General features: G+C 45.9%; 1 protein-coding gene across 4 annotated transcripts in view; it reads left to right on the top strand.

Annotated features, from left to right (window-relative positions):
* The window catches only part of LOC135913932 (vesicular glutamate transporter 3-like), a 169,565-nt gene that overhangs the window by 108,388 nt on the left and 37,493 nt on the right, over positions 1–23,684 (top strand). For 3 of the 4 annotated variants that reach the window (XM_065446636.1, XM_065446643.1, XM_065446628.1), the window contains exons 2-4: positions 10,251–10,495; positions 16,151–16,284; positions 18,298–18,412. In XM_065446636.1, the coding sequence (XP_065302708.1) occupies positions 10,274–10,495; positions 16,151–16,284; positions 18,298–18,412 (471 nt within the window). In that variant the 5' untranslated portion in view covers positions 10,251–10,273. The remainder of the gene's footprint in view (positions 1–10,250; positions 10,496–16,150; positions 16,285–18,297; positions 18,413–23,684) is intronic. The other variant, XM_070535834.1, reaches the window with a different exon arrangement.

Below are 23,684 nucleotides of genomic sequence, written 5' to 3'. Positions count from 1 at the left end.
TGGGCTCTGCAAAGCTTACCGTGTGGCAATGGGTACTCCCTTCTGCTTAAATAATAATGCTTCGTGATTTCGTTATATGTTAATAATCGATCCCTGTGTTCCCCGGGTGAAGTATAAGTTGCTCGGTCTTGAAGAGCACGGCTAGAAAGTCCTCGTGCTGCTTCATTTGCCACCTCATTGAGGTTTCTCCGAGCTCCGTCCACTACCCCCAGATGTGCAGGAAACCAGCGGATTTCAATCCTCTCACTGTTGACCTTCTCTAGTAATTTTGTTGCTATCCGTGTCACATATCCGTTGGTAAAGTTGCGTATGGCTGTTCTAGAGTCGCTGTAAATATGTGTCCACCGATTAGCCCGAATGGCTAAGGCGATTGCTACTTGTTCTGCTACTGTTGGGTCCTTGGTATAGACGGTGATGGCATCCCGTATGTTACCTTGAGTGTCTACAACAACGGAGGTATACGCATCCTTATTTTTAACCCAGGCAGCGTCAACGAACACCGCCTGCTGCTTATGTTGATCTATGTCTTGAAGGAGTGCCTTCGCCCTTGCCTTTCGTCTTTCGAGGTTATGTGTCGGGTGCATGTTCCTAGGGAACGGGGTCGTCTTTATTGTTTCTCGTAGTCCCGCTTGCAATTGTGTTAGTAATTCTCCTTCGTTGGTGTGGTTGTTAATTTCTACGCCAATTTCTTCAAGTAGCGCCCTCCCAGGTCGTGTCCCCATTAGTCTCTCCTGGTGGGCCACCTGCTGAGCCTCAGCTATCTCTTCTAGTGTGTTATGCAGCCCTAGGCGCAATAAGCTATCGTTAGCCGTGCTGATGGGAACTCCTAGTGCAGTCTTTATAAGTCGTCTGATTAAAGCGTTTAGCTTGTTCTTGTCAGCCTGTGTCCACTGTAGCATGCCAGCCACGTACGAGAAGTGGCAAAAGGCGAATGCATGTACCAATCTTATGGCACTGTGTTCTCCTAGCCCCTTATGCCTGTTGGTAACTCTACGCAGAAGCCTAATGACTTCTTCTGACTTGTTAGAGATGTGTTGTATCATCCTGCAATTAGATCCATTCGCTTGCAGGAGAAGTCCTAGCACTCTAATAGTCTCCACCTGCCTGATTGGTTCTCCATTCTTCGCGTATATGTCAATGCGGGGTTCTTCCTCTGGGATATATCCGTTCGGTTTGCGCCCACGCTTACTGCTCCGTAGTACCAATAGTTCAGATTTCTTAGCAGAGCAGTTCAGTCCCATACCCTCAAGTGTTGTTTCCACCACATAAATGCTTTCCGGTAGTTTGGTCTCTGTTTGTCCCATATTACCTTCGGCACTCCAGATTGTTACATCATCTGCATATATAGCAAAGTGGATACCCTCAATCTGCGCGAGACCTCGAGCCACTTTTGACATTGCCAAATTAAATAACATGGGAGATAGGACGGACCCTTGTGGTGTCCCACGATTCCCAAGTTCCAGAGTTGTCGATTGGAGTTCGCCTAACCTCAGACAAGCAGAACGGCCACCGAGAAAGGCTTTAACTATATTGTGCAATCGTTTACCCAATCCCATCTCCGAGAGGATATTCAATATGGCCCTGTGCTTGATGCGATCAAAGGCCTTTTCTACATCTAGGCTTAGAAGACCTCTCGTATGCAGCGGGCTAGCAAGAATAAGGTGATGTTTGATTAAAAGCATTGCATCTTGAGTCGAAAGTCCAGGACGGAAACCGATCAGGTTATGCGGAAGAAGATTTCTGTTTTCTACATACTTAGTAAGTCTATTGAGTATGACATGCTCCATGGTTTTGCCCAGACATGATGTTAACGATATGGGTCTTAGGTTATCTAGATTTAGTTGCTTGCCTGGTTTGGGAATAAGAATTGTGTTAGTAATTCTCCATTCCTTTGGATAATCACCATTTTTCCAGAGTTCGTTGAAATACTCTGTTAAATATGTTATAGATTCATCGTCCAAATTTTTCAACAGCCTATTGGAAATGCCATCTGGACCGGCAGCAGATCTACTGTTGAGGTCGTACAGGGCTGCGCGAACTTCGCTGTCTGTGAAGTCTTGATCCATAGGCTCACAGTCTTCCCCTGTATATTCAGGCGGGTCTGTACTCTCATTGCTATCCTTAAGCGGTAAATACTTAGCTGCAAGCCGATCCAGAATGGCCTCCTCCGTTGTGTCCCGACTCTCACGATGGACGAGTCGTGCTACTGCTGTTCTCCTATTAGATTTCGTGTCGTTCTCATGAAGCAAATGTCTAAGTAAATTCCAATTTCCACCACGTCTGATTCGACCATCTATGGAATTGCAAAGCTCATCCCATTGTTGTTTCTGTAAATTTCTGGAGTGTTCTTCAATCTCCCTATTCAACAATGATATGCGCTTCCTGATTCTCCTGTTCAGACGTTGCGTTTTCCATCTTTTTAACATAGATTGTTTGGCTTCAATCAAGTGCGCCAGCCTACTGTCCATGATTTCAATATCCTCCTCTGTGGTAATATCCTTCGTTGCCGCCTCTACATCTTCCCTGAGCTGAGTGGTCCAAGTTTGGAGTGTTTTCTTTTCTCCTGTCTCTGTCTCAGCTCTGCTTTTCCTTGCTTTCCGAAAAAGATCCCAGTCAATGTAGTTAAAATGCTTTATCTCATTACTTGGTGTTTCCAATAGTATTTGCAATATGTAATGATCGCTACCCAGGTCAATATTGGAGTTATTCCAGCCAGCGTTCGCTAAATTTGATACAAAAGTAAGGTCTGGGGTGGAGTCCCTGCATGTAGATGTACCACACCTAGTGGGATAAGCTGGGTTTGTGATGAGGGAGAGATTAAGATCTGTAGCTAGGTGCCAGAGTCCATCCCCTTTCTTAGTATTCCTGCGATATCCCCAGGCTTGATGTGGGGCGTTGAAATCTCCTCCAATAATGAGTGGAGCGTGCTTAGTAATAGCCATAGTCTTATTAAGAAGTGCCCTGAAACTCTGTTTCATGTCGCTAGGGCTGCTATAAACATTAAGACAAAAGAGGCTTTGCGGTTTGCTTCTATTCCTTTTCAGAATTATTTCCACAAGTAAGTATTCTAATTTGTTTAGTCCAAGGTGCAAATCATGTTCTATGTAAGGTATTTTCTTATCTACGAGTGTGGCTAGCCCCCTACCCGGCTCTTTGCCCCTGCATGTCGCTTTGTATCCGGAGAGGCTAATGTCATCCGCCAAGGTTTCCTGCAGCATAATAATTTTCGGTTTGTCTGCAGAGTTTTTTATTAACTGCATGAGAGGTGCTTTTTTGTGATAAAATCCTCGGCAATTCCATTGCCACACGGTAAAGCTCCCCCTGCTAGCCATTGCTTATAGAACCCGCCTTACTGCTACCCGCTAGAGTACGCTTCGTAGAACCCCCCGACGCGCCAGGGAGTGATCTGACGCTTTCTGCTTCTGAGGGTAAGTATTCATCGTCCTCGCCTTGCGCTTCTACTTTGGTGAGCCTCTTTTCAGCCGTCAGTCTCCATTTCCATAACTTATCAACTTTGAAGGTAGTTTTGTCTATGGCGTCTCTAAGTTGTTTAATCGCCTCCTTGATCTCTTCCAAAGCCGAGCACACTGTCGTTTCTACTGGGCTTATTGCCCGCTTCTTTGGAGCTGGTGTGTTTTCTTCATCCTGACTGTTGTCATTATTCACCGGTTTGGCTATTGCTACTTTTGTGGAGCTAGTCTGCGAGTTCTTGCGAAGTTCTACAACCTGCTTAGTAAGTTCTTCATTTGCCTTTCTCAGATACGTTACTTCTTTAATTAGCTGTTCTACTCTGGCATCATTATCTCCGACCGGCCGCCCCGCACCGCTCTCCGCGGTCCTCACAGTACCTTTCACTTTGTCGGCCCAGGTTGTTCCAGATGTCGTCTTGTCGCCAGGCGTCTGCCCTCCTCCTTCGAAGCGCACCTGCACTTCACGTGATCTGGAGCGGCTTCTGCCCTTCGACGGCGAGCGGCGTCTTGACCGTGTGGGGCTCCTTGAGCGCGTGCGCCCCCTGGTGCCCGTTTGGGCATCCCATTGCAGCTGAGGTGGTGTCGCCCCCGATGCAAATCTGTTGCGTTCTCGTCGTCGAATTCGCACCACGTATGGAATTTGGTACCGCTGTCGGCAAGTCTTGTCCCCAGTTGGGTGGTCCCCTCCACAGAATTTGCAGTTAGGCACACACATGTGATTGTCCTCCGGGTTTTGAGTTCCACATCCTTTGCACTGTACCACGTCCGGTGTTGGACATACATCTGCCCGATGTCCAATCTTTCCGCAAGCATAGCAGACATCAAACTGCTTCCTATACAGGTAACACCTTACAAGGGTCGACCCGTATCTGACATAATTGGGCACCTTGAGCCCATCAAACAGAACGATGACCGAGCCCGTGGATTTAATGCGTTTGGCTGCCAATGCCAGTGGGTTAAAGTCATGCACAATGTTCTGCGTTATCGTGGCCTGATTGTCTCTGAGGTCAACTCTCCGAATCACCCCTTTACACGTGGTATGCGGAGCTGTCTCGTAGGCGTTCACTTCATATTCGCTTTCCCCTATAACTATTGACCTGATTCGCACATACCTGGCAGCATGACTGGGGTCTGGTGTACTAACCACCACGATGTTTTGCGTGAAGTTAGGGCAAACGACATCGTCTCGGGCTTGTTGCGGAGTCAGGCCTGATGTTTCAATAATCGCCACGCCTATCGCTGTGGTGCTCACTTTGCTCAAGTTGAGACCTCCTCGTGGACGGATGATGATCTTGCTGTGCTCCTCGGGCAATTGGGGCATCCTTGATGCCTTGACAATCCGATTTTTGAACATAGTGGTTGTAGGTCCCTTGTTCTTGCTGCTGTTGCCTTGCTCTTGCTGGCTCTGCGGCGATGTTTTCCCATCGCCAGCAATCCTTGTGGTGGAGCGAAATTTTCGGCTTGTCACAATTTGCCAACCTAGATCTTCCTCATTCTCTTCTAATCCGGTAGCGTCTTCATCTTCCATGCGCGTGCCCGCCATCGCGGCCCGGCGGGGCCAGTAGGCCTACTTAGGTCTTGCGCCAAGAAAGGCCAGTAAAAGTCCAAAAATGGAAGTCCCACCTTAAAGAAAGGTGTCCGCGAATTCCCGGTGACTTCACAAATCCAGTGATGTGCTTGAATCCGTGATGGCGGCAAAGACGGCTGCACAAACATTCAAAAATGACGGAGCCGGTGTGAGGGACGTCCGCACCTCGGCTTCTTCTTCTTCGATCGACCAATGTCGGAGATGCTATTGTGAATTTCTTCTCCTACCTTAAACGAAAGACACACGAATAAGCACTTTAGGATTAATTTTCCCTTTAATAAGTTATTCAATTCATAGTTTATTGCGCATTTACAGGAAACGCCCAGATAAGCAATTACAACTTGCATGCCAAAAATTTTCCAGCAGCTTTTGAATTTTCTTGTACACGTTGCTTTTCGTGTCTGCCGATCCACATTCTTCTGCAGCGTTTTTACTGGCACCATGTTTCAGTCGTGTATGTGCAGGAAAAATGCTATTGACACCATGAATTTTTTTTTACGAAAGGTATCTTGTAAGTGCAATTTTTAATGCATACAATTAAATGTGACACCGATGGTATTGTGATTGTGGCAGGTGTGGTATTATTTCATGGCTTGATTTGATTTCGTTACAGAGCGATCCTGCAGAGATTCGAAAGTCCTGTAAGGAAGCTGCTAAGCTTTACTGCGAGCATTCATAGGCTCACATCGAGATAATAAAGCCTGATTCAAGTTATTTGAAGTGCTCATTCTCGAAATAGAACCGAAAATATTACTCGCGTTTGCGCTGCGAACAAGTATAAATAAACAACGAGCTATCGAACGCAATATATTATGTGCTGGTTTGCCGCACCATTGCATTTTCAGAGTCACTGGACCTTTCTATTTATTTTAATGATATTGTTGCTGTTAGGGAAGAGCCTTCTTTCTTTCTCTACCTTTTTGACACAAGTTTGTTTCACTCTACAGAAACAGGCTGCACAATGTTCACATCGCCTTTATGAATAGTGAAAATTGAACCGCTCGTCATTGATACTGAGAAAATCAAAGCAATACTTTTCAGCCCGCTAAACAGGTTTCTAGACAGTTCATCACTATCTCTAAGGGTAGGCCTTTCGCCGATTCAAAACCGTACCGGCCGGTAAAGGCCTCGTGGTAACTTTGCTCGAACCCTTATCGTGAGATGTATCACGATGCAAGGCTCAGAGGTTGGGGGGGGGGGGGGGGGTAGAAAGCAGAAGCTTATCCAGAACGCGGTATGCATTACCGCAGCGCGTTAAATTAACGATGAATAACGCTCTTTTCATTGATTTATATTATTGCTTTTTAGTATGGGGAACTTTATTACTGTCAACACGATAACAGCAAAATGAATTCCAATAACAGTAAAATGCACTGTACACGAGGTACATGACCTGCCGCGTTGTTGCAGAAAACAGGGGTTCGCAAAACTCTTAATGTTTCATGGTTGGAGCATACTGAGCCCATTTTTTTCAGCACTCCGCACTGTGCTGATTCTTACATGGTATGAAAGCATTCAGAAAAAGTGGTGTAGTAACGATACTAAATCTTAACCCCCATGCATTTGATTGGATACGTAGCTTTCTAACTAACCGAGGGCAGTTTGTCTATGCTAATGGTCGCGATTCTGCCCTTTTCTCCGTCGATTCTGGCGTTCCACAAGGAAGTGTACTTGGCCTCCTGCTTTTCATCTTATATATGGTTACGCACTATTCCCGCGCATTTAAGCACTGAATATTAACTACCTACCGACTAATATTTCATCAGAAACGCTCCTATTTGCTGATGATCGATTACGTGCTCTATCGGCAAATTAATAATGCCACGTACTAGCCCTTCAAAGTGATCTTTTTCTCATCAAAACTTGGTGCAAAAAATGGCTAATGAGCTTGAATACTAACAAGCCATCCCTTTTATTTTTCCACCGCAGGCCCTCCTATGCCGTCGGTGAATATGGAATAAATGGTTCCATTATTTCCCCAGTAAGCGCTTAGAAATACCTTGGTATCAGTCTTCGAACCAATTTGTCATGGTTCGCACTCATTAACAATATAACTAACGACATAAATAGAATCTGTGTCACGTATATATATGTATGTATATATATAGCCTAACCGCATGCTTGTATACTTGCGCCGTAACGTCCGAGCTGCTCCTGCCTCTGTCCCCCCAAATATCTAGCATATTGTACTTTCATAAGACCTACGGTTGAATACGCATATGCTATATGGGACCTTTACCAAGCCAATCACATTAACATGTTTGAAGGAATTCAAAATCTCGCTGTGTGGTTTATTTTCTCTGATTATGCATTTACCTTTAGTACTACAGAACTTAAGTCACGGGCTAACCTACCTAACCTTGCATTTCTCCGAAAGGTTGCCCGTCTCTCGCCATTCAACAAGTTCTTCCGTGCCATCTTTCCGGACTTGCAACATTTCGCCAGTTTACCGCCGTTGCAACCGCACCAACCACAACAAGGCCATGTATTCTCCTCCAGCCGGATCCATCATTCATATATCTTAATTTTTCATCCGTACCTCAAGAAACTAGAATGACCTTCCCGCTTCAGCTGTTCTTCATGAGAACCCTCTTCAAAAGACTGGTATGACCTTCCCGCTTCAACTTTTCTTCATTAAAACCCTCTTCAGGAGACTGGAATGACCTTCCCGCTTCAACTGTTCTTCATGGGAACTCTCTTCAAGAGACTGGAATGACCTTCCAGCTTCAGCTGTTCTTCATGAGAGCACTCTTCAAAAGACTGGAATGACCTTCTCACTTCAACTGTTCTTCATGAGAACCCTCTTCAAAAGACTGGAATGACCTTCCCGGTTTAACTGTTCTTCATGGGAACTCTCTTCAAGAGACTGGAATGACCTTCCAGCCTCAGCTGTTATTCATGAGAGCACTCTTCAAAAGACTGGAATGACCTTCTCACTTCAACTGTTCTTCATGAGAACCCTCTTCAGGAGACTGGAATGACCTTTCCGCTTCAACTGTTCTTCAGGAGAACCCTCTTCAAGAGACTGGAATGACCTTCTCGCTTCAACTGTTCTTTATGGGAACTCTCTTCAAGAGACTGGAATGATCTTCTCGCTTCAACTGTTCTTCGAGAGAACCCTCTTCATTTTAAACGGATCATTGAAGAACTAATTCATGCTAAATAAGATATACGCGCCAACCCCTCATGCAGTACCCCTTTGGTGGCCTTTGAAGTATCACAAATAAATAAATAAATAAATACACAAAAAATAAATAAGTTAATAAAACCTGTATTAGGCAAGATATGTAGCTTCTTCAGGAGAGAGAGAGAGGTAAACGGAGAAAATAGACTTTGTTCAATAGTTTAAGCCGGTTGTTCTTCATCTGAGGTGGGTGGCCTCCCTAGTCTAGGAAGCCGTGGACCGGAATTGCCAGTTTGGCCCTGTCCACAAGGCTTCCCTGCTCGTCAAAGCCCGCGCACGTCAGCTAATCATCCCACGGTTCTTCGTTCGGTGCTGTAATGTTGCTAAGTCTTGAGTTGCGCCTATACGGCCGTACAGTGTGCCATTGGACACGTCGGCGAAAATACAGTTGCGTTCGTATGATGTCGGGCTCATGGCGCGTAGGGGAACTGTCAAAATTAGAACGGAAAAAAAAGGCTTTCACAATGTACCTTCTTGCCCCATTTGGCATATTCCAATGACTAACTAATTATGGTGGTCAAACGTTACGTTATAGTCGTCTGTGTTTCTTAATTCGTACTTAATTATATTATGTATAGCAATAGGCTGTTTGCCAATATGTCAATTTTAGGGTGAAACACTTTCGATAGTATCTGCAATAAATCTTCGTCTTGTTATTTCACTCTTCTTGCAATACCACTGTCTGCGCATTTGAGTGACTGCAACCGCAATACCTCTTGCATCGTGGCACCGACCTTTCGCGAGGATTTCCACAGGCTTTTAGTAGGTTCTTCTAACATCGTCCGTACGTCGACGTTGAATAAATTGATTCTGGTCCTGAGAGCTGCGTTAATAAATAACTTGTGCATGTAACTCGAGCGGGTGACGAAATCATTTTAACTTAAAGAAACGATAGCATGACGGGATTTCCGATATTCAAATATTTACTTACAATTATGTGTGATGAGTTACTATAAAATGCACAAAGAGTCATTCTACTACCTTGACGCTTTCAATGGAGTATCAAGCACCCTGGCATAAAATTATGTATATTTAACAAGTGTAGTGACAGTTGATCATAATTCGTGACTGAAGGGGCTAAGAATAGCTGTATAAGTACTTACCGTCGCGTCGGACACACCTATGACGCCTGGTAGCCTCCGGGGTGGTGTTTACACTGCACAACAGCACAATCCTCGCGTGCTTGCTATCGCTGTCATTGATTCGCCCTTCGAGCGAAACTGCAATGAATAAATGACTGCATATGCACATTTATGCACTTTTATTTGAGAATGTGCGACGAAGCCACCACTGCTTCTTAGTATATACGCGTTTCACTTTCGCGTTATGACCAATTCCTGTGAAAGAGGCGTCAGGAATTTATTAATGCGCTGCCGCAGTAATGCGCAGTGTCGTCTGCGCTTCTAATAAATGTTTCTGTTGCAATTGAAGCGCTGTCCTGTTTATTTCTGCGTTATCTCACTATTTTGTTTCTGTGCTCTTTCACTGCAGTAGATTTCCAAATAAATTATGGGGTTTTACGTGCCAAAACCACTTTCTGATTATGAGGCACGCCGTAGTGGAGGACTCCGGAAATTTCGACCACCTGGGGTTCTTTAACGTGCACCTAAATCTAAGTACACGGGTGTTTTCGCATTTCGCCCCCATCGAAATGCGGCCGCCGTGGCCGGGATTCGATCCCGCGACCTCGTGCTCAGCAGCCTAACACCATAGCCACTGAGCAACCGCGGCGGGTAGTAGATTTCTAAGATAACCCCGTAAACGCGGCAACACATTCCAGTTGTTTTCGACTTGTTCGCCTTTCAGTTTCTCATGCTAACGCATACAAGAAACTCAAGGTTTTATGATACCGTGTATCCGCGGTACTCATAATTGTGTTCGTGCACATGCCATCTCTCCCCCACACACACGCTTCCTGTTCTGCTACGGAAAGCTATGAATTCACACCAACGAGATGGGTCCGATCGCTTATAGAGTTAGGCTCTGTCAACTTGTTCAATTGGCGCAGGAAAGCAGTGAGCCGGTGTCGAGATGCCGTGCTGCGAGATGGGCGGCACCGACAGCAGCGGTCCCTTCTCGCCGCTCCGTCGCGGAGCCGAGCGCCTGTGGCTGGGCCGCACGCCGACGCTGCTGGCGTGGCCCAAGCGCTGCATCCTCGTGTCCATGGTGTTCGTCGGCTTCTCGCTGGCCGCTGGGATTCGCAGGTCCTTCGTGGAGGCCGCCTACAGCCTGCAGAGGGAAGCCCACTGGAAGGTATATTCGCGCACTGTACTTTGAGTTCGTTCATTTTATTGCGAAAGCAATTCTGCTCGCACTTTCGGCCCATCGGTGGTCGTGGCGCCTCCTTACACAGCTGCGCGTCAAGTGACCGTGTGACGTCACGCCAGACCGAGAGACGGGGCCCCAGCTCGCGGCATCGATGGTGGAGGCGAAGCCTTGCGCGCCGCTGCTGCGGCGCTACCGAGAGAGGGCGCTCGCTGGTGTGACGTCACGCTAGGAGGATAAAAGGGGCTACAGCTCGGCTCCTCGCAGTGATCGGCGCGCTGCCTTGCCCTATGTCGGATGATGTATAGCCATACGTTTAGCAAAAGGGCAACCATGTCCACACCATCAGCCGAACCAAGGTGCAGTCAAGGGTATTGCTTTCGTTAATATTCCAGGCTTAACCAAGCTAAGCCTTCAGCCAATTTTTTAAAGTGCAGAAAAGCATATAGGGCAGTAAGGGGAGAAAAGAAACTTGGATTCGGACTGCGGCCCCTGCGGCTGTTGACGTTCGGCGGGCACGCGGACTTGCATCTGATACTGCTAGTAACTAATGGTAGATCTTGCGGACATTTCGCTGCCTAATTTTCGTTTTTGTGTTGCACACGAAGATTGTTCACATGAAACTGTTCACACGTGTTGCGAACTGAAAATTGAACACCATACAATACGCTAAAATGAAACTAGCAGACAGAGTTTTATATTTCTACCAAGATTACAGTTCGGAAGACATATTTTACTTGTATGAAAAGTGATTTAGAGTAAACGTTATTAGATAGTGATAAAATAATAGTTTCTTAAAATTAATTTCCTCCTTGACACTATTTAATTACCGAGGTGTATAATAGTTTAAGTCTCGCCCTTCATATATTGCTCTTCTTAGCGGTGTTCTGATGAAAGTTGTTTACATAAGAGATACTTCATGCATAACTGGAGTTGTTAGCAGTGCGAAGCTTATTGCATTTAATTGCTTTTCATTCTTTTTATTGCTTAGGAAGGCGTAGAATGTCGCATAGTGAGCGGGGCATGACAACTTTTATAAATGTGCAAATTCTCACACTTTGGGGATAACTGGAGCCATTTGCTATAAACGTAATATGCCATTTTCCCTGAACAGTGGTATTACACTGGAAATAATACTAAATATTAGGCCCAGAATAATGCGAGGCTTAAGGTGCATATATCAGAAGAAGGAAAATTTGCTGGAGCGGACGATGTGTAGTTGCCCTTTGGCAGTTAAAGCTGCCGGTGATTATTGTGTCCCGCTCACCACTGTACATTGTTGGCTCATAGGCCCGAACTTCAATCATCAGTGGTGGCAGTGGGCAGCGTTTGGCCGTCCTCGCCACATTGTGAGGATGGAGCTGAGCAGGGGTCGTGAAGACGTCGATGCGGTAATGATGGCGTAACGGAAATTACCGCTGTTACCTGCTTATATACGGTGTCTGCTGATAAGAATAATACACAGATAACGAACAAAAACCCTTTGCAGATGCATGAGTAGCAGAGCACCTGATGCGCCAAAGACACCGTAGATTTGTGTTGCGGAAAACCTGGCGTCGGCGTCCTGCGTCCGCGTCCAGAGTCGTCCGTTTTGTGAGCGAAATATCATTCTGAACCACGGATACCCAACCACGCAGGCCATCTGTGTAGTGCAGAGAAGTTACTTAACTAATTGAATTTCTCAAAGCGAAGTGCATCAGAGCAATCGTAAAGTAGGACCCCATAAAAACCTACAGACTTCACAGCATCGAATTTTATTTTGAATATGCGAGAAAACATAATCCTGTTCCGCGGAAACTCAAACACAAACCCCCTTTTTCCAGCTTTTCTACCATTCATAAAGCGGCGTGCCCGGTCCCTTACGACACCATCCAGATGACGCTCGCCACCGTGCATCCTCGGCCCAAGCAAGAGGCCGCGTTTCTACCAAAAAGTCCGCCCTTCGAGCGTTCACTGCATGCGTTTCCCGGCAAACGATACGGTTACATAAGCGGCAGTTGCGGGGAAGCGTGCGAAGCAGTCGGGGAACTTTGAATGGTATCGCGTCCCACTATTGAAGGTGAATATTAAGTGTCCTCCCAATTTTTGCAAGCGTGGACCTTTTGCAACACTTTGGGCTCTTTAGAAGTTGGTGGTAGTAGCACGGGGTGCGTTTTTCACTCAATCACCGCAGGCCGCTAAAAGCGCTTTTGCGCAAGGCGGTCGATTTCATGAAATCGTCGTGCTCTCACATTTTGAACCGTTTAGATGTCCCAGACCCAAATCACCCTTCGATAGTCCCATGGGTTTGCTTTGCCACTGTCCTAAATCTACCCAATATTTTGCATACGCATATCCAGAACAATTTTTTCCCCATACCCGAGCCTTTTCAATTACGTCGCTGTATCCGAGCTTAGTAGTTCTATGTTCTCCACTATATCCGATATTTGTTTGTGCACGCTGCACCAGCTCTACCGATGCCGGTGTCTTTCTGTGTATTCCAGCCAAGGAGGTCTTAAACAAATTGTTTATTGGACCTCCTTGGTTCCTACGGCCTGGTGGTGCCACGTTGCTGGCTGTTCCCACAGATCATCGTCCGATGCCGGCTGCCCTACTGGCTGTTCTTTGATTGACATTTGATAACGACTACGCCGCAGTGTCGTCTTTTACAACCGCAGGCCTCATTCTTTGTTTTGTGCTTAAAAATAAAAGCGTCATGCCTACAGTATTGGTACAAGAATGAACACTGTTATATTGACCACCGCCGCCTGAGCGCCTCGGTGGTACTCCGCTTAGCAGCTTCCCTGTAAATCAAATAACGTGTAGCCAGGTGAGGGTATGCCAACTTAAGTGAGGTGATGCATTTAGCCTCAAGCTGGTGGTTCCCGTGCAATCAGGTACCCACCGACGATGTCTGTAGTTTCATGCTATGATTTCTGGAGTGAATCCTGGCACTACAGTCATTCACCAACTCTCGGAGTTATCGGTATAATTCGGAGATTGTTTTACAAGTTTCCTTGGATTCTTTACAAAACACGTCGCAGCTTCATTTGTGTAGCCTCAACAGTCATCTCAAGCAGTTAATTTTTTTAGTCACAACGAACTCAGTCGTTGCGTAATTTTCAGGGCACTGATGAAGTAAGTCACGACACTTTTCGGGATGCTTGTCGCTAAATTGCAAGTGTGGTGTTTACTGTATAACAATGATCGCGTAAATACTTCGTCTATAATTTTAAGCAATCATTTTTTGCTTGTACTGTTCTCAAGCGTAAGAGTGAAATCGTAAGTAAGAAAATGTTTTTGAGAAGTTTACGCACAAATTGTAGAACTAATTAGGTGCAAATAAGCACGGAGTTAGGGAAGAAATACAGACTTTGCGACCGAGCTTTGGATCATATAGCTTAGGGAAGCGTTTCATGACCTATCATGATATACCATTGCTGCATGAACAACGAGCAGCTTTCCGTGCAACACGGAAGATTTGGCCGATAGCAGACGAGTATCTAGCCGAACAGCTTTACATAGATGGTGAAAATGCCTTCCTACGCCAGTGGCACGCATGGTTTTGATTTTTAGGAAGGGTAGAACAAATTTTCCGGCTCTGAGCTAATCATTCTTCTTTGCTGCTTTCTTTTTTGTCTTTTCTGTATGTGGCAAAGCCCTGCGTGACGCAGTAACAGAAACGCTAGATGTCTTAAGCTGCACATTTTACACCACTGCATTGGCTGCCGTTAAAGGGAACTTGGTTCCACCAATACAAGATGTGAGAACGTGAGCGTTACAGGCGCTTATGTACTTTTTCTCACTTGCGTCGATATTATAAATGCTACCGACGCAAGTGAGAAAAACTTAGTTTCCCTTTAACGGCAGACTTGTGTGACTGTAAGGAATCGCTACCAAGATGGCAAGCCGAAGGAATTCCAGTTCAGATTCTAGCCCGAAGCTACTGCTTTTGAATTGCTGTTGCTTACCGGGGCTAGCGCAGAATGCTACGGTTGGTAAGAGAGAGTGTGGATATGTATGGGGTTCGAAAAGTGAGAAAGTGCTTTAGCAAGATGGCATGCAGGGCTGGGTGAATTGTGTTTAATCTACGTGCACGAATCTGGCTTGGTTATAAATATTTAGATGGGAAATCCCGTCAGCGATGTCAGTTGTGGAGCTTGGTGGTGGGGACGGATAGGTCTGCAGGGGCACCTTGTAAAGTGATTGTGTGTAGGTTACAAGGGAGTGGATCTGCCTCTGCTTGCTTGATTATGTAGACCTGAGGCGCTATAACGTAAAGCTGTTCCAAACTTTTCTATTCCAATTCCGCAATCAGCCCTTCGCGATCGATCAAAAAACTTTTTCGCTACCCCCCCCCCCCCGTTCACCTGTTAGTCACGCGACGTCACGCAAACCGCGATAGCTCCCCATCTGATATGACGCGCACACACTGATTGTGCAAGACTGGACAGAACGAAAAAAAAATAGTTATTTCTGATTCGACGTGTTTTTGCCATTAGCCCTCGGTTATTGGTCAAATATTTTCGGGCTGCACCCACTTCACCTACCTGTCACGCGACGTCGCAAAACCACGAGAACTCACCGCAGCAAAGTGACGTGTATGCGGTAAATATGCATTAATATGCCGAATAAAGCTGAATTTTCTCTCTGAATAGCCGCAGGCTGCCCCGTTCCGAAAGGAATAAAAGATGGTTGCAACCATTCACTCAGGCACTGGCTACTTGCACCTGCCGGAGAGCATAGGTTTATTTGCGTATAATAAAAGTTTTTGCGTGGCCGTGCAACGTTTTCGAGCACTTTCGGCACGTGTACGACCTCGTTTTGCCAACTATTCTTTGCTGAGGATCGGTTCTCGCGTCATTCTTAACCCTCCGTTGCATGCCGCCACTATTTTCGACCAGCCACCGCAAGCTAAGAGGGGAAAACGGACCACTCGCACATGCCGGCACCACCCTCTCCATCCGGTTATCGATTTTCAGTGCACTGGCTCGGTCCCATCGAATCCCTTGGCTGCAAGGGCTCCTCGCCTCTTATCAGCCAATTAGACAAGACAAGCCGCTCAGAGTAGGCATTGTTATTTGTTTTTAAAAGAAACAAAAGTGACCTCCTATAAACGAGGCGAGCGTTTGATTGGACTGTTAGGCAACTCTGCGGGTCACCCCCTAATGCTTGCGTCGGTGGTTACGCAAATTCGGCGTCAAGAGATTGGAATAAAAACATATTGGAATAGTTTTACGTTATAGGGCCCCTTTTTGCAAACTTTCTGGGAAATGATAGCGTTGTTCGATGTCTGCGTTCTACTATACATTGTTTACCTACTTCCTTCCTTTAGCCAATTGGACACTCTACGCTTTGGCCAATGTCGGCCAATCGGCACGTTTTATCTTCGCCGGCATCTTCGCCCTCTTGCAACCAATGAAGAATCGGCTTTAAGCACCGCCTTTACGTACCGCAAGTTTCATGGGTAACTTATGCTTCTTTCTCTCGAAGGACTGCAAGCCTTGATTTAATCGTAATATGCCTTATGGCAAACCATGCGGTCAAAAAAAAAGAAAGAATAATTTCCTCCGCCATGTTTTTTTAATCATCTTTTTCACTCACTTTGATGTTGCTCTCACTTCGATGACTGCCGTTTAGAAGACCATTCCGGTTACCTTGCAGATGTACAACAACGACACGTCCAGTGGCAACTGGACTACGGACTTCATCCGTTCCTTCCAGTCGTCCTTCACGTGGGGTCTCTTTATAGGTCATGTGATCGGATCGGCGCTCTCGTGCAAGTATCACGCTAACAGGTAACGCTCTGCGCTATCTTCCCATGCACTTACTCGCAGCCGTGCGTGCGCGGGGATGCCATCAATAGTTGACGCGTTCTATGTTAGGTTAGCAGGAAAACTTGGGCTTTGTTGCAGCCGTTCCGAAGTGTTTCGCCAGCCTGTGCATGTCGTCTGACAGCTTTACGCTCAGGTGAAGTTACATGGAAGTATAGACGTCACTGGAAACTGAAAGGGTAAAGCGCCGGTCAGAACAGAGTACATGAATATTATTCTTTTGTTTTTGTTAGCCTTTTCCCGCACATAAATTTATGAAACTGGATTCCTCTTACACTCTACGTTCTGCGGATGATACTTCACGACATTTTCGACTCCGAGAAAGCGATACTCTAGCGCGCTTATTCGAAATGAGTACGATGCTAGAATTTGAATCTTGCGAGAGAGCATGCAATCGTGCAGTGCCTTCCCTCTGATGCCACAGGGTTTGGTCTGTGTGTACGTACACACAAAAAGGCACCCGTAGAGGATAACACGTGTGCATAACAAGTTGGCAAGCTTGTTCGCATCCGTTCCTCGGTGTAATCACTGACTCACTTCTCCCATTGAGAAGTCAAAGAAAATGCGCGTAAGTTCCTGTACGACATTTAACATTTACTGCACAACGCGGTACGACATCTTGAGCCATAATTTCCTGCAATTATTACTGAAGGTAACCCTGGTGTGGCAATCGTTCACCTGCCACGGGACTAGGTGTTGATTTGTATGCTGGCTTGTTTATGTTTCGTGCTTGTGGCTTGAATTAACCGTTATTGCAGCGTTGCCTGTAATGCCTCAGTGTTTTTAATTTCCAAGAAGTTACACTTTTCTAAATACAGCAACGCAATACGTCTCTGCACCCATGCATACGTAATCACCGTGAACTGTTGCATTTATAACGCGGTGGAAAACGACCAAATTGCAAAGCCACAAAGCCGTCTAAAGGAAGAAGTGTAGGCGAAGACCTTTAGAGCTTTAGTCGAAATTTGGAAGGACGAAGTTAAGGCAAATGCACTTATTGCTATACTCGTCAGTCTCATTCTTGCTTGACCGTCATATCCACAGCTCCCGTAAGTCACTAGCGCCATAGCTGACTAGTAAATTTTGTAGGAAACTCCATGGCCCGAGTCACGTGCACCAGAAGGAGTAAGACGGCTGTCTGCTTGCTTTAAGTACGATATGATATCCTCCGTGCAACAGGCAGAATATGTGACGCGGTGGCTTATTTTGAATGGTGTTCTGCTGCTCAGCACGAGCTTGTGCATTTGATTCCAGGCATGAGGAAGGCACTCAGGGGGAGCTGGACTGCGAAAAACGCTGCTCTGCTATGCTTTGGGTGCACGTTAAATAACGACACGGGGTCAACCCTAATCCTGAACTGTCCACTATACGGTGTCCCTTATAGCCCACTGTGCTGATATGGAATGTTGACCCTCACCCCCACCTCAAGAAATATAATTAATTGACTCGGTCATTATAATAGTCAAATCCCGATTGAACTAAACCCGATTTGACAATTTTTTTTTTAAAGTGGTTTTGATTTCGCGACACGTATTCATTGATTCTAATGCGTCGGAAACCTAGAATGAACGAAGAGAATTCGTCGTGTCGCCCGTGTTAAAAATTTTTCTTTAGAACAACATAGGTAAAATATGGCTGTGCCAAGCTTTATAGCCATGGGGATGGACGCCATTGACTGGTTAAGAAGGTTTGTCGCTTCCATAAGGGACACAGGACGCGCTCAACCGGCTCGATGTCTGCGCTAAGTATGCATATACGCAGGCAACAGATACGTGTTTATTGCTCCTGAGTAGATATAGTAATGTTCGCACGATTGCTTCAAGCATTTCCTGGCAACGAAATTCTCGATTTAGCGAAATAATTCCAGGGTCCTACTGGCTTCGGGAAACCGAGGCGTAAATGTATTCACATTCCTTTCACGTTTGCGGCCCCGCACATGCACGAAAAGGCCATTTCTCCGCTCTCCGTTTCTCGCAGCGTCTTCGCGGCCGCCATACTGCTGGACTCGTCGCTGCACCTCGTGGTCGCTGGAGTGATGCAAGTCCACCAGATATTCCTCGTGTCCCTGCTCTTCCTGCAAGGAGTGTCAGACGTATGTACAACCACAGGCCGCAAGGCTTGTTAAATTACATTACGTGGCTGTGCATAATGGGCTGGAAATGTAATGAGGGAAGATAACCGATGTTCATTAAGGGTTACTGACTGGATTCCAAGGGAAGGGAAGCGTAGCAGAGGGCGGCAGAAAGTTAGGTGGGCGGATGAGATTAAGAAGTTTGCAGGGACAACATGGCCACAATTAGTACATGACCGGGGTAGTTGGAGAAGTATGGGAGAGGCCTTTGCCCTGCAGTGGGCGTAATCAGGCTGATCATGATGACGATGATGATTATGATGATGATGATGGTGATGATGATGATGATGATGATGATGGCAGTGCATAGTAGGAAAAAAATCATGGACCGAATTTACCCAGCGTTTTTTGGCTTAAGTGCCTTTAGGCATTGGTCAGCAGCCTTCGCCGATAATAGGTTCCTCATCAGGATTGGTTGGAATTTGGTTGAAATGAACAATTGTAGCGTAAATGCTTGTTTATTATTATTCTTTTTTTGCACACGGGCCCGTGAAGCAAGAACAATATGCGCGTGAGGGACAATGTTGAGCCAGCCGTTAAGCGGAGCTACAGATCCATCAGTCTCTTTTCGTTTTGTTTTTTTATTTGTTTATGCTGATTGCACCATATTCCCATTGCGTGAGGCACATTTCGCGTTTCGTTGCTTTTACATTGTTTCGACTGCCTAAGTGTATTGCCACACCAAAAACTTCGGAGCAATCATTTTCTCCTTGTTCTAGCATTTGAATGTCTGTTTCTCTGTCATTATGTTACTAGGAGGAGTGCGCGAATTGGAAGTGCGCTTATTCGGGTTCACTAGGGGAATTCATTACTATGAACTGTCGAATATTGTAATATAAATATTAACCCGTATTTAAATACGTTTTAATACGGTTACATACGGTTAAATACGGTTAAACTATGGGGAAAGGAGACTGATGCAGGTTGAGCTCTCTCGAATGGTTCTGCGAGAGGCGAGCCGAATATTTTACGCAGAAAGAGCAGTTTCCGAGCGAACGCATTTCTGCTGAGTAATTTCTATAGTCGGTGACAACACAAGAACTAAAAACAAGCTCCAACCGCAAAACGCAGTACGCCTTCCCTATACCACTGAAAGAGGGGCGATCGAGCTGAAATGCGCTCACAGCTTAATAACTTTGTTCTGCTAATATAGATTATAGGTTAATTGGAGAATACAAGCTCGGTGCTTCAAGTTATGAGATTACCTTTGTCTGGGCACTGATATAAGAGTCGACCATAAAATCTGCTCGGAATATCAGGTTTCATCCGAAAACAAATGACACAAATACAGATCTGCATGGAGAAAATTGCCGTTTCAAACACGTGAAACCGCTTGACGTTACGCAACTAAGCGAACTTAATTGGCTGGTGCGTCTGTGCAAATTTTGGAGCTGGACAGCGCACAAGTTTAGGCTTTCATTCCTTATTAGTATCAGTATTTGAATTTCGCGCCGAAACCGCAGCGCCGGCACGTCAGCGTGACGTCAGGGATTCCAAAGTATGTTTTCGCATTTGGGACGCGTTGGCTGAATAAAGGTTCCCGAAACTTGCCATGTTTAATATTTCGTTCCTTTAGAACACAATGTAGTCAATATGCACCGCTATATATAATTAGTAGGCCTCAGAAGATGCCATCAAAATGCAAGACGTCACAGCCCCCAAGTGCGGGAACTTAAGTAGGCGTCGCCACCCGTATTTCGTTCTTGCGCCTTTTCTGACTTACCAAACGTCTTATCGTTGTAAGAGCGGTGTTTTAGGTGTTGGAGAACGGTAATTTACTGATGGAGAAAAAATCATTTTTCATTTTAGTGTCCCCTCAAGCGCGCGCACTCTTTCGGCACGCGTTGACTGCAACAACTTACATGAGACCTGCTTTCGCGCAGCCCCGCGCGGGCGCGCCACCGCCTCGTTGCACGCTTCAACGCTTCGACGCTGTTTGAAGTTCGGCTCCCGCACACCCCATTGAGCGACTCTACCGCCAATTTTAATCGCACGGCGTTGTAACAAAATGGTGGGAGTGTGCACAACTCTGCTCCCTATGGGAGCACATGCAGAGACACTTAACAGAGAACAGGGTGCCTCGATAGCAGTGCCGCGGCTTAGTACCGAGGCCAAACAGAGCAGTGCGAGAGAGGAGCCGGGTTGCAGTACACGCCTCATACACGACGCGTCTATGCGGTATAGCGACACGGTGCGTCGCTAGATTGCTTCGAGGCTAACCGCATTAATGTCGACTGTAATCTTTAAGGTGGTTTTCTGCCGAAAAGTTTCAACAATAATAAACGAGTAAGAATCCGCTCGAACCCACCTGACGGTGAATGTCGACGTTAGCGTGATTAACATTGAAGGCTAAAACCCCATGAGCGCGATTTTGTGCGCGACGGCGACGAGCGACGGTTTCGAGCGACGAAACGGGCCGTCGCTTGAACAGATCGCTCGGTCTTGCCGCTCGATCGCTCGGTTCCGGAAATCTAGAATTCGTCGCTCGTCGCCCGGAAGCGCTATGAGCGGCTGGCCAATAGCGCGAAGCCGGAAGTGGATCTACGTCACTCAAGTACTACCGATTGTCGCACGGAAAGAGCAAACGATTGGATTTTTATACGAGCAAGAATAAGAGCCTATTGTAAGACCGTCAGAAATATCTTATGCTGCTTTTTACAGTAAAACACATCATCTTAAATTAATAAAGCACTCGTCACGCTAGTTTCGACTCGTATTTGCTACTCTTATATCGGCGACACTGGGGAGACGTCGCTCGAAATCGTCGCTCGCATGGGGTACGATTTCTATATAGGCGACGAGCGAACGCGACAGCCATCTCCATCGCGTCGCTTGTCGCTGTCGTGCGCAAGACCGCTTGCATGGGGTTTATACTTTAAGCGATGTGGCGACAAGCCATAACGCCACCGCAGAAACGTATTGCTGTGCGTGGTGCATTTGCAGCAGCGTTTCATCTATCGCTTTTCCCAGTGAACATGCTGCGTCATCTAGTGGCACCACAGAATGCGGAAGTGACGCCTGTGCGAGTATGTCTCCATAAGAATATCTCTAGTTCCCCCCGCACAGGATAAATTTTGAAGGATTGCTTTTTTTTTAGTGATTGAAGACCGGCACATGCCCAGAAGCTCATGCTGGCCGACTCATGTTGGCATCAAAGGGGTTCATTGAAAAGCGCACATACCCAATGGTACATACCGAGTGGCCCGAGTTCGTGTCGAAGGGCTGCGCTGAAGAGTGGCACACTTTGCCATATATATGTATGCACAAGGGAAGGTGCAAGACGCTCTCACAATTTTTACAAAGGACCCCACGGTGGCGGAACAAGCGGCAATTGCTCTAGCCATCAGGAGTAATAAGTGGGCCTTCATTTACAGTGATTCGAAAACCGCTGTAAAGTGTTTTGATAAAGGCTACGTAGCTGGAGTTGCAGCTAAACTTTTTGAAAACATTGTGATTATGACAACTGAAATCCGATGGTTTCCTGCATATATGGGGAAAGTGGACGAGACTCGGGTAAACCTTAATGAGGTTGCTCGTGACTTGGCACGAGGACTTGCTAACCGTGACAGTCACAACCGAGCCGTTCACCATCAAGCGAGGGAATCCAGAGATCATTTATTAACGTACAATGATGTTACCAAACATTACTATTTAGGACGCAGACAATTCCCATTGCCACATTCAAAACTGAACAGGGCTCACGCAGTCTCACTGCGCTTATTGCAAACGGGTACATATCCCACACCGTACACCATTAATAAAGTGTATCCAGAGAGGGAGATTAAGATGGAATGCAGTGATTGTAATGGCATCATTGGAATCAGACATATGCTGGCGGGGTGTCCCGCGACTCTCCCCAACCTCGTTGAAGAATGGACACAGTGGGAGAAAAGGATTCAAAGCCCATTGTTTCAGGACCAACTAAGGGCAGTGCAGAGGGCCCATGATGTCGCTGAAAGGCTTGGCCTGACAGTGCCAACGTGGGAGCGGCCCGCCTTGGCTTGAGAAGTCGAGCCTCCGGACCTCAGTACAATAAACGTTTTCACACACACACACAGGGACCGAAGTTGACGTCGAAAAGATTTACTGAAAATGACGCTTACTCAGGGACACATACCAGGTAAAGCATGTTCACGTCAAGGATGTTCATTGGGGAGCAGAACGTACCTCGTACGACATACTTAGAGATCCAAACTGGCTCGTCGATTTGTTTCGGATCCTGTTCTCTCAGCACAGCAGCCCTACGCTGTAACCACAAGACCATGGACTATATATAAATACACACACAGTGACTCAAGTTGGCGGGAAAATTGTTATAGATAGATAGATAGATAGATAGATAGATAGATAGATAGATAGATAGATAGATAGATAGATAGATAGATAGATAGATAGATAGATAGATAGCTAGATAGATAGATAGATAGATAGATAGATAGATAGATAGATAGATAGATAGATAGATAGATAGATAGATAGATAGATATCGTCCTGGCACAGAGTACGATTTCGTGGAGCTGCTGATATATATATATATATATATATATATATATATATATATATATATATATATATATATATATATATATATATATATATATATATATATAACGAGAAGAAAGGGGGTTAACCGAGGGGCCCGATAATTATTAGTCATATATTGAGAAGCCAACAAACACTGACACCAAGTACAACATAGGGGAAATTGCATGTGCTTAATAAATGAAATAAAGTAATGATAAATTAATGGAAATTAAAGTGGATGAAAAAACAACTTGCCGCAGGTGGGAACCGAACCCACAATCTTCGCATGTCGCGTGCGATGCTCTCTCAATTGAGCTACCGCGGCGGCGTTTCCCCATCCACTTTCTTGGGTATTTATGTGTACGAGTAGAACCCTGGGAGTGTTAGCCAGCGCCCCCGCTCACAGACCTTGGCGGCGGACGTGGAACGTCTTTTTTGCCGCAGGCGTCACGAGAACGTGATCTTTCCGGGTGAAGGCAACTGGTCAATAAACCCACATATGCTACCTGAAGGCCTCAATGTATCGCACGCGACATCGCACGCGACATCGAAGGTTGTGGGTTTGGTTCCCACCTGCGGCAAGTTGTTTTTTCATCCACTTTAATTTCCGTTAATTTATCATTACTTTATTTCATTTATTAAGCACATGCAATTTCCCCTATGTTGTCCTTGGTGTCAGTGTTTGTTGGCTTCTCATTATATATATATA

The sequence above is a fragment of the Dermacentor albipictus genome, chromosome 3 (assembly GCF_038994185.2).
Source record: "Dermacentor albipictus isolate Rhodes 1998 colony chromosome 3, USDA_Dalb.pri_finalv2, whole genome shotgun sequence".
NCBI classification, from domain to species: domain Eukaryota; kingdom Metazoa; phylum Arthropoda; class Arachnida; order Ixodida; family Ixodidae; genus Dermacentor; species Dermacentor albipictus.
The sequence above is the reverse complement of the archived record's forward strand: the minus strand, read 5'-3'. Positions and strand labels throughout refer to the sequence as shown.